The sequence below is a fragment of the Arvicanthis niloticus genome, chromosome 7, assembly GCF_011762505.2.
Source record: "Arvicanthis niloticus isolate mArvNil1 chromosome 7, mArvNil1.pat.X, whole genome shotgun sequence".
Classification (NCBI taxonomy): domain Eukaryota; kingdom Metazoa; phylum Chordata; class Mammalia; order Rodentia; family Muridae; genus Arvicanthis; species Arvicanthis niloticus.
The window spans coordinates 23,561,176-23,578,817 of record NC_047664.1 but is presented as its reverse complement, the minus strand read 5'-3'; the positions used below and the strand labels follow the sequence as shown (position 1 = coordinate 23,578,817).

At 46.0% G+C, this 17,642-nt stretch overlaps 1 protein-coding gene across 4 annotated transcripts in view; it reads right to left on the bottom strand.

The window, feature by feature from the left end:
• Meis1 (Meis homeobox 1) overlaps window positions 1-15,762 on the bottom strand; it is a 140,088-nt gene extending 124,326 nt beyond the window's left edge. For 2 of the 4 annotated variants that reach the window (XM_076938091.1, XM_076938092.1), the window contains exons 1-6: window positions 14,437-15,756; window positions 12,343-12,569; window positions 10,362-10,503; window positions 9,723-9,773; window positions 8,893-8,943; window positions 7,367-7,513 (exon numbers count right to left, since the gene is read on the bottom strand). In XM_076938091.1, coding sequence (XP_076794206.1) covers window positions 7,367-7,513; window positions 8,893-8,943; window positions 9,723-9,773; window positions 10,362-10,503; window positions 12,343-12,569; window positions 14,437-14,448 — 630 coding nt within the window. In that variant the 5' untranslated portion in view covers window positions 14,449-15,756. Of the gene's footprint in view, window positions 1-7,366; window positions 7,514-8,892; window positions 8,944-9,722; window positions 9,774-10,361; window positions 10,504-12,342; window positions 12,570-14,436 lie in introns of all 4 variants that reach the window. The other 2 variants (XM_034508633.2, XM_034508631.2) reach the window with 2 other exon arrangements.
• Between the last annotated feature and the right edge of the window lie 1,880 nt (window positions 15,763-17,642).

The following is a 17,642-nucleotide window of genomic DNA, read 5'->3' as shown; positions in this document are numbered from 1 at the left end:
GACTTAATTCTGGCTATAATTTGTATTTGACTATGTCTACTTACGCTAACAATAAACAACAGGAATCTAACTGAATACGTCTAGATAAAAGTCGTTTTTCACAGGGGAATACACACTTTATAGTGTGCTTTAGTCAATTTTAGGAACTCTGAAACAAGTGAAAAACATAATTGTACAACATTTGTATGATCATATTTTCCTTTAATGAGAGTGTATTTTCTAGATTAAGAGAAGCTGCCTAAGACAGCCCAGGTTTACCAACTGCATTAATTCTGTGCACTTGAGTGTATCAAACTGATTGAAATTAGGTTCTAGTGACAAATATTTAAACAAATGTATTCTCATTTATTTTACAAAGTATACTTTACACCATTTATTTAAAATGTCACATTTGTAAACGTGGAAAAATCTAACATTTGCTCCATATAGATGCATTTCCTAGAGAGGCTGTTTAAGAATTTACAAAGATCCCCTCGTTTCCATAATTCTGAAATCATAGCATGTTCATCTGAGGGTGTGGGGTAGATGGTTGCTTATCTTGTATATTACATAAAGGTCCATTTTCTTTCATTTATGCAGATTACATATTTATTTTTTGTTTGTTTGGTTGGTTGGTTTTTCAGAGATAAAGTTTCTCTGTGTAGCTAGCCCTGGCTATCCTGGAACACGCTCTATAGACCAGGCTGGCCTCGAACTCAGAGATCTGCCTGCCTCTGCCTCTGTCTCTCAAGTGCTGGAACTAAAGGCATGTTCCACTACCACCGAGATTGTCTGCACATTTAATTTATACATGTTAGAGTCACCTATACAATTATTAACTATAGCAAAGATGTCAAACTTTTACTGTGTTTCAAAAGTCAAACCTTAGCCTTATTATTAAAAATTGAGCTGAGAGAGTATGTGTTTCAAGTTTTTTCCATTTTTATTTTATGTTTAAAAGATATCTTTTTGTAGTTTTGGGAATTAAACTCAAGGCCTCACACATGTTTAGGCAAGTATCACACTGTTGAGCCCCACCCCAGCTCCTAGACCCTAACTTTCTCTTATTTTTAATATTTATTTAATTTTATATGTATTAGTATTTTGGCTACATGTATTTCTGTATACTATGTGCATGTCTGATACCCACATAGGTCAACAAAGGAGGGCATTGAATCCCCTGAAAGTGGAGCTATAGATGGTTTTGAGCCATCCTGTGGATTCTGTGAATCAAACCCAGCCAGGTCTTCTAGAAGAACAACAATTGCTCTTAACCACTAAGCCATCTCTCTAGTGCCAGAGACCCTAACTTTAAACAAGTACCACATCTGGATATTTTCAGCTGAGCAAGAACAGCAAGCCTCCTGTGATTTATAGTTCTGTTTTATTCAGTATTGTTGGAAACCTTTGACATCTGTAGGATGGCCACATAAATGTGCCATATGCAGACACTCTCATCTCTTTCATTTGGAAAGGAGTAGTTTTCATAATTGTATTTAATCTGAAATATCAACTTTTTTTACCTTAGAAGAAATGGCAAAAGGTTCTGTTTCAACTAGAGCATAAATTGGAGTGTCACTTCAATACAAATATGACAGATGTCATAATCCAAAAAAAGAGGCCATGTGAAATGTGACAGTTGCAAACATTTAAGACTGTGTAACAAAAATGACTGAGAACCATATCAGTTTACTGTCCTTCAACTATTTCCTTGACAGTGGAGTCAAATAATGTTGAATTATAGACTCCTTACAGGAAGTCTTATTTCATGTTCATTTTTTGATTTTCCCTGCTAGGCCCTGTAGGACTTTGGCTGCATGCCCACTTTCCTTTAGAAGTTTCTGTATACATCCTTGGGTTGTGTTTGATGATTAAATGATTATTTATTAAAACCTTTGGGGTTGGTTGTGTAGCTCAGTGGTAGAGCACTTACTTAGGTAGAGTCTAATCCCCAGGAAGACACACACAAACACATGCATATACTCTACAGCTTCACGCTTTTGACATGTTTACTTTCCATAAGAAAATATTGCTTTTGCAATGGAAACCATAATGTTGCCAATATGAAAAAAAAAGTTTCATCTGAATCTATGTTGAAAATATTTTCGTTGATGTTGAGAGTCTTAATAAAATCTGTTGTCATTCTTTGCAGTTTCTCCAAATGTACTTTGAACAGCGGGGGAGGCTAAGCTGACTGTATAATAAAAGTAAACCCCAGGCTAATACTTCAGCCTATCTGCCTGTCCTTAATAACCATTTTGCAGCTACAGATCCACAGTCTCGTTTCTTGAGTCTGAAGTTTCTGTGCATATTTTTTCCTCCCATTGCCCAGAAACAGCTGTGTTTTACATCTTTTGGACTGTGCCAAGCATTTTAAGATATGATATGAATATATGAGTGTCTGAAAACAAAGTGATTCAAAGTTAATTGTCAGAGTTGGGCAGTGTTAACATATTGGCTGCCTTTTGGAAAGGAGAACGCACATTTTCATCCTTTATTTCCGGCTCCCTTTCTCTTCCCTTGGTATTAGTCCAATAGTCATAGTGGACACAACTGCTCTGTGTACTTCTGCATGGTGAGCAGTGGAGCCATTCCAATGGGATTGACCTATTGCCTCAGAGTTAGTTAAACCAGGAACAATCGTTACAGTTATGGGCTTTGCTTTGTACAAAGTAGCATTAGTATTTTGCTGCTTTCTATTAACCATGGGACTTGCACTAGAGACTTCTACTGGGAGGGCAGGGGGCAGCTAAGGAAAGGAGGAAGTGAGGAGAAAGAAGGGAACTGGAAAGGGGCTAGCAGTATGTGTACTATTAGCGTTTAAACCTGGCTAACATTTAACATTGTCATTAATCTGGGCTATTTGCATAGACTAGACCCTATGCCTTTTTTTTTCTTATTGTTTTTCTTAAATGTTTTAAACACCTCTATTAAGAATCAATCTATCTCTACTCACAAATCCATACATAAATATAAAAGCCAAGCAGGAAATAACAATGAAAACATACCTGCTAAATAAGTAACTTTTTAATTCAAAGCAACAGAGGATCTGGAATGTGCATCCCAATTAGCCCGTGTAGTGACAAGCAGTCAACACCTTATTATTTAATCATTAAAGAGAATCTTGCCATAATTTTCCTCTGACATATTTCAAAAAATGAATTAAGGATACATCATGTGACTCACAACACTCGAGTCTCAGTGAAGTCAGATAATGCTAAGACTCCTTATCCTGCAAAGATTGTGCACTGAGAGGCTCAGGAATAAATTCTTAAGTAGGATCCCATGAAGCATTTACAACTTTTTAAAAAAAGTATATTAAATGTAAGCATCCAGAAACAAGCTGTAAGGGCCCACTGCCTTCCCACTGCTGGTGTGTCCAGTGTTTGAGGAGATAAAAACACATTGCAACTGTTTCTAGTATTGGTAAACATCTGCTGCCTCATCACTTTTTTTTTTTTCTAAGCAGCCGATACATGCCATGAAGGACATTAGGTTGCCCCTGACTTATAGGAACCTCTACCAGGAAGCTGAAATCTCCCAAGGATGACTCTCCATGCTACTTCGAAATATGGCAGAGCTTTCAATCAAGTTTGAAGCCGGTTTTAAAACCGCTTCACTCAAACTACGCTATAAAGGGGGGCATTCTGAATTTCGCAAATAGATAAAACCATCTCAATCAAAGTTCCCAGGACCATTTGAGAACCCTTCGCAGTGGCTCAGACCGGCTCTAGATCTGGGCCTGATGGCCAGGCGCCCTGAATCCTGGGCTGCCCAGACCGGGACTGCGGTGCCCTCCCTCGCCCCCAGGCTGCCCCCACCCCAGGGAGCCAGCTAGCACTTGGCTTTTAACCTGTGGGGCCAGCAGGGCTTCTGAGCTTCATCTCAGCAAGCCACAGTACTTGTCCCCAGACGTCACGGGCCAGTCAGGATTAACACGCAACAGGGCGCCCTGCTCAGGCCGCCAGCCCTGGCCCAGGAGCTGTTAAATGCAGATTCAGAGGAGGAACCCCTGGAGAGCTGCTGTTGAATAACACTGTAATCCGAAGGTTTCTCGGCGTCCAGCTTCCCCGCTGGAGAGAAGCTGAGTCGCCGCTGATGGCGGAGCACAGGCCTGACTAATCTCTACTCTCTCCCCGAAACCTGGCTAACCCGGAGGCTCCCTGCTCCTCGCTCCCTAAGTCCTTAGAGTCCAAACTGCTTAGATTCGGGAATAAAGAGGACCAGATATCCCCGGAAGGAAGGCGATACCCGGCAGTGCAGCCTCAAAACCAGCATCTGGGTGGCCCCGCCCGGCAGCCCCAGTTCTACCCACGACCCCTAGTCCCCAACCCCGCCTAGCCTCGGCCCCGCGTCCTCTCAGCCAAATCCTTGCTTAGACGCCTCCCTTTCAGTCCTCTCTTGGTCTCAGCCTGGCCATCTGAGACCAGTAACTCCAGTCTAGGTTCTCCGCAACCCCTGGGGGTCGTGGGCATCTGTGCCCAGCGATAGTACGGCGGTCGGGAGAGGGCGCCCAGGAGGCTGGCGACCACTAGGCATAGCCCGGGAACCTCCAGATGGCCTCTAAGAGTGGAGAAGACTGTGAACCACTAGGAACTGGGGGAGAATAGGATTACAGCTTCTACTAGTGTCTTAAATCTGATATGGTATATAATATATATGATATTGATACGATATGATATATGATATAAGATAGATAGGTAGATAGATAGATAGATAGATAGATAGACAGATAGATAGATTGTAAGTTCTACAACATTACATGTACGAGTAGATTTCCCACCGACATAATAGCCCGCCAGGAAATTGGCTGGCATAAAAGTCCTTGATCCCAGACCTGGTGAGGATGGCAGCCTTCGTGCCTTCCGAGAGGGTAAGGGAGATAAAACAAAATAAACCGTACTGTCAGCAGGCCCTAGAGACAGCGCGGTTAATGAGCTAACTAGGCCTTCCTGAAGCGTAAAGTCCCCTAGGGCACCCAGCGCTAGTGCCGGGTCTCTAACAGGCTGGGCCGCCTTCGTGGACAGGTGGAGAAGCCACCCTTCCATGTCTGGCTCCTGAGGATCCACAACGGGCCTCAGCACCCCCCCCCCCCCCCCCGCCACACAGACACACACCAGCCCTAGACTTCTAAACCAACACTTGAAGACTGTGGGGTGGCTCTGGTGCCTTGACCTTCACTCCCCACCTTTTCAGGGGAAGGGAAGCCGAGCCCACCCTGCTCCCAGACAGAGCACATTGCTTTCACCTCCCCCAGCCTCTTTCAACCACACTAGCTCCTGTCTTTTTGGAACTGGACAATACAAAGAACATACATCCATCGCTGTCCTCAATCCAACCAATCTGGGTGCACCGGCAAGCTCATGAGCCAACAGCGCCATAAACCGGGACAAACCTACGAAGCCCACATCCTATCGGCGTGGACCGCCTGTCCCATTCGCATTTTGAAGGTAGAAATGGAGAATAAAAGACACATGTCTACCCAACACATGACTAATGAAACTGAGTAAGGTAAGTTTGGGAAGGAGTAGGGAAGAACACATTTTATTAATTCTGTATCCTCTACGCTCCCCAAACTCCGTAACTTTGGTCCTTTATCTTTGACTTTAATAAAATAATGATTCGTTGAGAAAATGGGGTATAAATCTTCATTTTGGAGGCAATTAAAGTGTTGATTTCATTCATGCCCCTAAGCGATTCTTGTAATTTGCTCAAATAGCTTTATGTACCCAGCACTCCGGAGCTTTTGGAATCCCATTTTCTAGTTCAGCTTGTTGGATTACAATTTTTACTCAACAGCAACTACTAGTGGAATCTGCATTTAACTGAGCCCCCTAAAGTGGTTGGGCACTCTCGCCTGTGGCTTTCCCACCTTGCTATGCACATACTTCGTTCGGGTTCTGTGCACCAATCTACACCGACCAGTTTCCAACTCTCCAAACAGTACTAAGGACCTCTCCCCTTTCCCGCTGACACTTCTAAAGACCTGCTTTGCCTGATCACTCATGGGCAAAGAAGAAATGCAGCACACGTTTCGGAATTATGAGGAATTATTCACACTGGGAAAGGATGTTGGGGAATATCTTAAGAGGACAACTAAAAATGAAGTTGGGACAAGACAGCCTTGGCCGGCAGTGACCATGGTAAACTTTCAGAGGAAAATAGTGGAGTAGCCGGCCTTTGACTTAACAAAAAGCAGTCTGGTGTTTCCCCAAGAGTCACTCACATGTCAAGTCCGGATAAGAATGGGCTCTAGGGGTTTGCTGGTGGAGCTGGCGGCAGAGGAGGCCACTGCTTAAATCTCTAGATTCTTTGCAACAATTCTCTACAAAGCTGTCCAGGACCCTGCTTCATCTCATTCACTCCTCAGATTTTCACTTTCATTGCTTCCCCTCCACCACCACCACCAGCTCAGTTGGACCAATCCAGAGACACAGCAACAGGAAAGAGAAACTGAGAGCAATAGTGGTGCCCAGTGACAGAATCACCAACACCCCCAACTCCAAATAAAAGTCGTCCCCACTTAGCAACGCAGCGCAGCGGAAGAAGGGCCTGGAGAGACGATTGGAGAGGAGGGGGCTCAGCAAAGAGCCTCAGTGAAGAGCAACCGCATGGCCCCCTGCCCTCCACACGCAGGGAGTCGCCAGGGCGTCCTTGACGCTCACCCTGCCAAAACCTGCCAAGGCAGAAGGCCCAGAGCACATACCAGCTGGAAGACGAGAGGAAAGGAGGAGGAGAAAAGTCCATATTTATCTGTTTTTCTAACCTCGGCCTGCTTTTATTTTTTTTCTATTAAGTACAATAAAATGGGAGAGCTTGCAGGGAATACCACACAAAGCAATGTTCAGTGAGGTCTAGAAGCGTTCGGCCGGGGAAAACTGACAAGACAGGCTAATGAACCGTGTAGACAGGGAGAAAATAGCCAGCGTTTGCTAGATTTCAAACCCTCACTGTCTGCCTTAGACCACCTATCTTGGATTTATTCCTAATAAAATAAGAAATAAACAGACCCTACACTTTTCTTTTCTTCAAGATGGGGGGAGGGGGGAGATGCCCATGAACAAAGACCTACAATCAGAGGTGGCCACTGGCAGTTAACACTCCCATTATTATGGAGGGTAAATAAAATAAAGACAAAAATTAAAAGCGACAAGAAACAGGTCAAGTTTGCAGGCGAAGCTTTACAAGCTCATCTCTCCAGGTCGAATCCTAGAGCCAGCCTTAATGAAGCAATAATAGCCACATTATTCAAAAATTTTCATTTTGATGGAAATGTATCTAAAAGGGACTTAATCATATGCAAATAATAAAGGAGGTGGTAGTGACCCAGCAAGCAATATGCATACAGATTTTTTTCTTAGGGATGTTGAAATTGAAAGTCGCATACCTGGTCAGTTAGATTTGCTGATCTTGTTACATCTTCACTGTCTGATTTTGATCCTCCTTCTCTATCATCTATCACCAAATCGATAGGCATTTTCCCTTTCAAACAGCTAATATACCGGTGGCAGAAATTGTCACATAATTCGTGTACCTACATTATGACAGAAATAAAAAAAAATGGAAATATAATCAGGAGAGCATAAACGACATTGACAAGTGCAGTCCACCCCCTTGTGAGAGCCAAACTTCCAAATAGGGGAAGCATAGGGCAATTGTCCTCGGGAGACCCCCAGACGCATTCAGAATTAGGAATAACTTTCTTTTCTTGCAAAATAGAGATATCCCAGAAAATTGACAGTGACAGGATTGATTCACAGGCGACAACATATTCAACACCCATGTTAAATTCATCTGCTCCTGAGGCTGTGGCCAGTACACAGGTGACCTGCATGGGGGACACTTAAGGTAAACTATGTAATGTCATCCAGTTAGTTTACCATAAAGCGGTCCCCAAAGTTTCTAAGGAAAATGTGTGACCCATACACAGGCACACACACACACACACACACACACACACACACACACACACAGTCTGCATGCAGTGATATAAAATACATGCCTGACAACCCAAATCAAGTTGCCTTTGCACACTATATGAAAAAGGAAAAGAAAAACATATAGCCACAAAACTTATCAAATTGATTTTTAAAAAAGAAAGAAAGAAAGAAAGAAAGAAAGAAAGAAAGAAAGAAAGAGAAACAAAAGAATTACTCAAAATACTTCAGTCTAAGTATAGCCTACTCTTACAGGCCCCAGGCATCCCTTACATGCAAAAACTCACAAGAAACCCTGGTGTGCTTGCAATTTAATGTTAGTTTGAATTACAATGCATTAAGTTTTTATTGCTGAGATTTATAGAATAGCTAGCAAAATCATGTTACCCCACACCCTCTCTTGAGTGTGAAGGTGAGGTGTGTACTGGATCACAGATTCAAGAACTTGACCCAACCATCAACCCGGCTTTGTCTCTGGGCAAGGTCTAACGTGATCTCCTCCCCAGGGCTCACTGCCCACTTGTTCTTTCTCTCAGTCCTTTCTGAGTTTGACCTACCACTGATCTCAAACCATCTTCTAGAAATTCACTAAAACAAAACAACCACCCTCTCCCTTAGATAGCAAAAAAGAGGAGTAAACACACACACACACACACACACACACAGGGTAGCATGGCATTAACTTGTAAAACAAATTCACTCCGGCATTCTAGGCATGCACCGGGTGCCTAGCAGTGCAGCTGATGCACAAAGCCAGCAAGGTACACGAGGCTAGGGTGTCTGTGATCCCGGTTTTAGTGGCTGAAATTGTAATTAAACTGCAAAGAGAAATGGACGCTAAGATTGGCCTTGACACTAATTACCAGAAAGAAAGACATTTATGCAAATCTCTTGGAAGCCTGAACTTCAGTCCTTCTGAACCCTCCCTTCTGTGTGCTGGGATGAAAGGGAAGGGAAAAGGGAATAAGGAATTTACCTTCTCTAATTCCAACAGATGAAACCTTAATACTTGTATGGCTTGGATCATCTGCAAAGATACAGCAAGAATAAACACTCCATTCCTGGTTTGCAGAAAATTGGCTGTCATAGCTCTAGCATCTCCAACTCAACCCTTCCCCCCCATAAATAGAGTTATTTTGATTTATGGCAATAACACTAAAACTTAATAGCAGCAACTGGGTACCATCTAGAGGTTTATATTTCTTAAGGAGAAAAAATGGCTAAACCAACAACAAAACATCTAAGTGGGGACCATAAACACTCTCCTCCCCCATGGCTCCCTCTTCCCCAGTTTTAAAGTCCCCACCCCAGTCCCAAAGGGCCACTGTCTGGGCTATACGTTTTCTGTGATGAAGTTATGGGAAAGTTTTCTCCACTTATTCCCAAACAGTGGGCTTGCACTTGGCAAAATTCTTCCTGCCTTCTGTCCATACACCTTGGATGCCAATTGGTTGTCTGGGGCCTCTGCCCTCGTCGTGGCCCTAGTGAAGGAGGCTCGTAAGACTGCAAGTCCGCAAGGTTTAAGCACACACGCTGACAGGCGGGGAGATAAATCCCCAGGCTGATTAGAGCGCTGCAGCCTGGCCGTCATAAAAAACAAAAGCTGGCGTTCCCCAGCCGCTGCTCCTGGGCCATCTCAGATGAGTTTATACCCCGACATCCAGTCCCCAAACACTTGTCTATGGACAGAAAACGTTTGCAGTCGACTTGCGGCGACGGACAGAGACCAGTCTGGAAAGCTAAGGGCTGGGGGATGGACGTGGGGTGGACAGATAGGGAGGGGAGTGGGGGGGGGTCTGCTCTTACCAAGTTATCCAGTTCTGGATTGGAAGAGAATAGAGGTTTTTCTGCGCGAATCTAAATACAAGTGAGGAGAGGGGAAAGAAAAAAAATGAAACGAAATGAAATCTGTTCGCCTTCCTACTTTCCTGCCTCGTTTACACTGTTAGGGATAGGATGGAACTCACGGGAGGGACTCGTGACTCAAGTTCGTCCCTCACGGAAACACTTCAGTGTGAACCCAGTAGGCCTGAGATCAGCCCAGAGCGCGCTCTCACTTCAGCTAGAGCTCCGCTTACGGAACGCTGCTTGCCTGCCACTCCGAAACAGCCACATAGCGTGGTGGTCTTGGTTTCTTTTCCTAGTGTGCTTTCTGCCTCAGCTTGTGGACGGTGAGTGGGTGGGAAGATGGGGTGATGGTCTGGCAAACACATTCATTGAAAGCAAATCTCAGGGAGGCAGTAACACACGTAAGTTAAGGGAGACTATTTTTTGCTACCTTTGAGAAACTGCTCTCTCTAATTCTCTACTTCTCTATCTCTCTGTGTGTGTTTCTATGTGTTCTCTGTGTGTGTTTCTATGTGTGTGCATGTGTGCGCGCAGGGGACCGGGACAGAATTCCTTTTTGTTTCTTTTTACTTTTTTTAAAATATTTGTTTTGCTGACCTGTTTGGCGAACACCGCTATATCTTCATTGAAAGACTCTGACGAGCAGACGTCCCCGCCCGCCACCCCCGGCTCGCGGGGGGTACAAGTAGCTAATTCACATTTCTCAAAAATCAGTGCTAAGAGAGGGAAGAGGGGGTGTCTGCAAGAAAATACAACAGTCACAAACAACACAATGATTAGTCCAGAGTCACCGAGAAAAACAGCGCCTAAGAGAAACAACTCGAGTAGCTAGCTCGAGGCCAAGAGACCCTTGGGTGATCTGATCAGCTTTTGCCCTTTTCCTCACCCCCAACCCCGCCCAGGTGACGGCTCACCTCCCCCTTGCTCCTGGGGCTCTGAACTCAGAGGCCCAGAGCCCTGGACCGTGTCTGTGGAATGGCTCAGCATATCTGGCCGAAGAAATTGGCAACATTTGCTACGAATAAAACCCAAGCGGTTCCAGCAGCCATTTTGAATTAAGTTTCGCACCGCGACAAACCCTCGTCCCTCCGCCGCACATGCAAGACCGGGTGCCCGGGGAAGGCATAGGGGCCATGGGGTGGGAGAGGACCAGCCTCTGCCATCCTCGGAGGCTCGGTACAAACCCCCAGGCTCAGGGGATCTTGGTGGCAGGGGCGCAGCAAACTTGAGGAAAAGGCCTCTGTGGGTGCAGAATAGACTGTCACAGGGCTGCACCTACCGACCCTGGCCGCACAGCCCTCCAGAAGCAGGAGGTCTTCCAGGGCTCCCCAGCAGTGCCCTCCCTTCGCAGACACTCCCCATAATTCCCCAAGGAAAGTTCCTTCAAATGATTCTATACTCAAGCCTTCCATCTCGCCTGGAGTGGTAAAGCGACTGGCATCTAAAAGGCCTAGATGTCGCTCGTCTCAGCCCATTAAAAAAAAAAAAAAAAAAAAAAAAGATTTTTAATGCTCTAGGAGTCTCGAGCCTTTTTATTAGCTCTCACATCCCAGCTGGGAATTTAACAGTTTGGGGTCCTTTTCAAAGCTTCCTCAAATGCTCAGCCTGGAGTTTAAACCATTCGCAGAGAGAAGGCTAGGTTTTAAGCAAGACCACCGCACAAGGGACTAGAAACTAAAGCAAAAAGATCCCCCTCCCCCGCCCCTAACCAGAGGCTCACCGTAACATTTTTTTTTAAAAAGAGGAAAGTGAAATAAAAGTTATTACAAAGTTTAAAAATAAAAGTGGGGGGGGGGAGTGCCCCCTCAAACCACCAACACATAGTAGAATACAAGTAACTTTCAAAAGGCTTTTTCTACTGCAAGCTCCAATAAGAATGACCGACGGAACACAGTAAACCCTGGCCAGAGTCTCCGGAAGAGCATCCCACAAGCATTTCTTGTTAAATCCTGCAGGTTTCGCCTTTGAACACAAAGTGACAAAACATCCAGAAGTTTCTAAATGTCTGTGTCAATTCAGAGCGGGCCCCTCTCCTTGACTTCAGTTGAACAAACTTCTTAAAGCAAGACATGTCCCCCTTGTCTGACCTGCAGCTGTCCCTCTGACTTTATTGTGCACCGGCAGAACCGGCATACGGTGGCTGAGTAAACTCCGCAAGTCAGAACAATCAATGGCTTAAAAGATTTTCCCTAAACTAAAAGTTTCGTTCCAACACAAAGGCGCCTATCCTTAGAAACCCCCCAACGCTCTCGAGCTAAGTCTAGCGAGCAAGGTCTCAGATTTGCTAACTCTGAGTCTAAGAGAGGATGCGGAATGCTTTAGACTGCCACTGAAGCTCTGGGACTCCTTTGCGGCCAACGTGGCGGCAAAGCCGGGCGCTGAGCCTGCACCAAGTACAGTTAGAAATCGGGAAGCAGCTCCCCCGCTCCACCCCAACCCAGTTTCCACGCAATGTGAATGAAAAGTCACCAGCTATGTTCTTCTAATCTAGAGTGCTCTGACTTTCCAGTTGCAAGGGCTTGGGAAATAGGAGAAGCATCGCGCCTTCAACTCCTTAACTCCTGCCCATTATACCTACCCATAAATGGCATCTTTATCTCTCTTTAAAGCGTCATTGACTGAGGAGCCCATGCTGGGGGCCATGGCGTTGGTATGAGCTGTGTGCGGGTACTGATGCGAGTGCAGAGGAGGCCCATGGTTCAGGTGGTGGACCGGCTGCATGGACCTGGCTGCATGCGGGTCCCCATACATCGTGGAGGGGATGCCTACTCCATCCATGGCCCCATAATGGGGTAGATCGTCGTACTGCATGACAAACAGGAGAGAAAAAAAGGGTCAGAGGCCAGGCGGGTAACCGGGAACGGTAGGGCACGAGCTTAGATCAGTCCAGCTGGATCCTTCAACTCGAATTCCGTGGCCTTACAACTCTAAAGTTGAGCTTTCTGTTGTAAAAATTAATTTTAACAGTAAGAACTCTCGAATTCTCAGTGAGAGTCATCTGAGATGAAGGTTCCTGTCCTAACTTGCGTCCATATAGGCCAATTCAGAAATCCAAAATCTTTTGGCAAGGAAGGGAGGAAGGAGGAAGGAAAGGCAGAGAGGCATTCTCCCGGAGGCGGAAGGTAAAACATGCATGTTTCTGGAGGAGGAAACCGAAAATCACAACAATAAAACGTGCCGGGACAGTGTAGCAGACCCGCCTAGCTTCACACAGCCCCTTCACTTCGGAGGGGGGGGGGATTTTTTTTTTTTTAAGTTGCGATGAGAATAGTTGTGCCAAACAGTGAATTCTGAAAGGCTTCTTATTTTATCTCTCTGCCAGCATGGGACTGGGCAGTCCTGTAAGACACTTACGTTTGTCTTGCTTTCCCAAACTCTGCTAAACTATACAAAACCCGAAATGCCCCCCCCCCACCCATATATGTTATACTGAAGTGTGCATAAGGCAGCTTGTGTTGCCTTTTACAGCTGAACATTCAACTGGGCAATGTTATTTTCAAGCTTAAAGAAAAGCTATAAAGGAAGCAACTAATATTCTGTTTTATTTTTTTTAACCCTCACAAACTTTCTCTCTAGAGTCAAAGTCAAGGAAGCAATTGTTACATGCTAGTTTTTAAGCAGACTCCAAAGCAAAAACCATGCAAATCTATGATGGGGGGAGGTACTGCTTTCAAATTGATTGCCATTACTGTCTGTGATAAATTCAACTATTTGGGTTTTTCTAATTGTTTTATTTCTTAGTTACTTTTCTAAGATTTGGAAATGCTGAGAGGGAAATGATTTCCAAAGAGAGGAGAACTGGCCACTTTCATCCTCTGAAAGCCGGAGGTGTGAAGAGTTGGGAAGAATGCTGACATTTGCCTGAACCAAGAGAATAAAGAAAAATGTGTCCTCTAGTAACTTTCTTTTCCAAAAGGGGCTTTGAGGGCCAAGACACAAATTATGCAAGGCAGCCTTTTTGTAGACCCTTTTCTTTTAAGAAGCCACCTCAGCCGGGCGTCATTGTCTCAGTTTACTTTCAAGGCATTTCCATTCAAATAGGAATATTGGGGAAATTAGTATTGCATTTTAAAAGTGAGTAGCTCTGTAGTTAGTATCTAACTAGTACAAAACTTAGCTAGGAAAAAATCTGCAAACTTATTATCTTGCATAAAAACCCAGGCAAATTAAAATTACTTTTAAAAGAGGAATGCTTTTTTTCAACCAAAAATTCACTGCACCAGGACATTACTTATCTAAAAAATGTTACCTACTTCTACTGATATTAAAGATGAGCATAATCGATAATAAGGCAAAAGTTCCCGGCTGCTCATTTTAATTAAACATAGCTTTAAACTTTTGGTTCCTAAATGCTTAAATTACAGCACTGGATTTGTAGCATTCCGGCCCCCCCCCCCTTTTTTTCTTTTAAAACAGGTGATTCCTTGAGCTTGTATTTTTATTTATATAGCTGTTGGCTAGGAATCTACAGACAACTTGATTACTTGAATTAATAACCACAAGAAACACGCGTAAGGCTACAAATGCATTAAGTAAACCTGTCGATTTAGGCCGCGGCTTTAGAATCCTCATTCAAAATGAGAAAGAAAAGAGGAAACTTAGCAGCAGTGTCTTTTAGCCACGTTTCAATTTAATCTCACATTTGAGTTCCACAATTGTTTTTAATACGTACCCTTTGCGCCATCGGCCTCTCTGGCTCCCTTTCTACTTCAACTTCTAATATATCCTCTTTAAGGCCAGTGTGAAAATAAACAAATATGCAAACTCCCTCGGAAAAAAAAAAATAAAGCACAACAACAACAACAAAAAAATCCCTTTGCGTCTCCAGCAGTGTGAATTACTGGTCCCAGATCTTCGGTCTACCGGACCTGAAGCAAGGCGCCCGCGTCGCTGAGCATAAAAGCGCTCTGGTTCCACCAAGACAGCAGTGGGAGGGGAAAAAAAAAGCAGATCTTCTCTCCCCCCCAAAAATATCAGTTTTTAAAAAAAGAAAGAAAAGAAAAGAAAAAGAAAAAGAAAGAGCGCCCCTCAGACCCAACTACCAAATCTCATGGCTTTCTGCCACTCCAGCTGTCAATCACAGGCGAGGTTGTCAACGTGGTGAATGAATGATCATCCGTTCTGTCTTCTTCTGGTCAGAACACCTCAAATGTTAATATTCAAATGCACAAAGCCCTAGCGCCCGCTTTCCTTGAATCAGTCCTAATTCCTAATCAGTTTCTCTCTTCTCTCGCTCTCTTTCTCTTTCTCTCTCCCTCTTTGCAACTGCTGCACTGAAGGGAGATTAGAGAGGAGGGTTAAAAAAATGTCTGTCTGAGTTTGTCTTAAAGGAGCCACGATCGATGCTGCCCGCTTGCAGTCGCCGTGCGTGTGTAAAGTGTGTGTTGCACAGGCGGAGAGGTGGATTCCGACCAGAATGCTAGAACCCGGAAGTAGTGGTGGCCATAACAGGTCGCGTCTTACACAATGCATTGGGCTGCAGCAAGTAGGCTCCTCGGCAGGGGTGGGTGCGCGAAGCGAGCTCTGGCCGCACTGGAGAGGCAGAAAGGCGCTCCATGAATTCGCACGCCCAGGCACTAACACCACACACCCAGGGCACATGCATACAAATGCAGGCTGCAGCTCCCGACCTGCCAGCTTCACGTCCCCTTCCAGCCTCTCTTCCCAAAGCGGACTCTTGAAATAAATCGGGAATAAACGTAGGGCAGGCAGATGCCGGAGTTAATTCGCTCAGGGCTCCGCTCATGAAAGACTTCAAGACTTTCCTCGAAATTATTGGGGTCTGCCAGTATTTTTCGGGGTGGGGGGTGATGCCAAAAGTACTGGATTCTCTGCTAGACTCCCGGAGGAGAAAAGTCAAAGCCAGATCAAGAAGAGGAACTGGAGCTGGATTGGAAAAGGTTCAGCTCAGGAGTCCCGAGAACGTGGGGTAGCGGTCGCCCGGGCGTTCTGCAGACCCAGCTTAGAGGTTTTCTTTTCGTTTCTTTTGGTTTTGGTTTTTTTTTTTTTTTCCTTTCTCCTTTTTCCCCCCCGCTGTCAGAAGTGGACGTAGGGCTGGCGAAAAGGAAATGCTTGCATTTTGTCACTTTGAGTCCGGACGCCCCCACCTCCTCTCCCTGGCAGCTTTCAGCCCCAGCCGCGGCGCGAAGTGAGGGAGGAAGGGAGGGAACAATGAGCCGAGCGCCGGGAATGTGCCCCCAGCGCTTGTTTACAAACACCGAGCTATTTATGACCGCCGGAGAGCGAAACTCAACTCGGGCACCGAGCAGTCAGACCTCGCGGGCGGCCGGGCCCTGGGAGCCCCGAGACCCGAGGCTCTTTCTCGGTCGCGCTGTCGGCAAGGTTAGCCGTGCGCCCCGGGCGCGGCGAGGCTGCAGAGCTCGGCTGCGTTGCGGCCGGGGCTGCCTTTGTTTGGGCGACGCCGAGGGGACTCCAGCCTCGGCCTTGCTCGGGCCTGGAGACGCTGCGCCCCCCAGCTCCTTCAGCGGCGACGCCCGGCGCCGGCCTCCCAGACCTCCATCCCTCCGTTTGTCTATCTCCGAACCCGGCCCCAGGAAAACTCCCAATTCCAGAGAAAAAGAAATCCACTTCGGAAGCTGAGATTTCAGACAAAAGCTGACCCTGCCCACAACTTGAAGTCTCCAACCAGCCAGTGGTTTTTAACTTTCTCTCTTGAAATACCACACCCTGGACTTAAAATTGGTTTTTTGAGTCTTTTTATTCTCACTCCGCGCTTGTCTTCAGTTACTCTACTTAGTGGGGGTTATTTTACTCTTTATGTTTCTGTGCCCGGCTCTCGTGGCTCAGATAGCTCAGTCTCAGTAGCTCTCAGAGCAGCTGGAAACCTCACATCCCAGGCTGGGCTCTCAGCTCGCTGGGCTCGGAGAGGATCCCCCCCACCCCCCAGCTGAAACCTCGCAGAAAACTCCCCCTGCGGTCGACTGGAAAATGAGCTCACCCAAATCTCGGTAGGCAGCCGTGGAGAGAGCTCCGCCAATCGGAAGGCGTCCCCGCCCAGGCAGCCGCGCATTGGCTGCGGGGAAAATCAATTATCAAATAATCGATCAGCAGGGAGCTTCGATCTGCTGGGAATGCAAACTGCCATTCCGGATTCCCGCCCTGAAGGTGGCCAAAAGGCTCCCCCCCCCCCCCGCAGCCGGCCCGCGCTCCCATCGCCCCCGCCCCCATCCCAATGCCAGCTGCGGACCGAACCCTCACCCCAGGGGTCCGGGAAGGTTTTGAGGAGAGTTCTGAGAAAGATTAGGGGGCTTCCTGCACGCAGAGACTGTTTGGAAAAGGTTAGCATCTCTGAAACGTACTGAAGCCAACTCTTAGGCTCAAAGTCATAGACCTGTTTCCATTCTTCAGGCAGCACTCAAGTTTCTATTGAGTGGGTTTCTATGGAACAGGGGACACAGGGTAAACATTAGATCCTAGAGCTGGAATTAGGTTCCACCGAGCAATGGAGCCTCCTAGGCAGCATCCAACAGCCTTTAGCAGTCTGCACGAGTCAGCCAGCGCCGGGCTAGTTCACTCCAGCAGCAACGCCTGTAGGTTAAGCCTAGTAGACCATCCGTGAGGGCCTCCAGCCCAGCACTCCGCCCCCAACAATGAACACCTGAAGGGTTGACATATGTTCACCCCAAACCTTCAATGGGCTTTGCCTTGAAAGAGATCCGACTGTTTAAAACAATAAAAGGCCCCACGACCCCTCATCATGTGCCTCTGTGTCTCCTCTCTGTCTCTTTTTTGTTTCGACGCTCAAGTTTGAAGCTTCTACTTTTCCCATCATATTCTTTTGCTTTTTTCTTGCACAAACGCCCCCGATGTATCATTTAGAAGGTTAATGCAGACGTGTGCATCAAAACTAGGCATGGA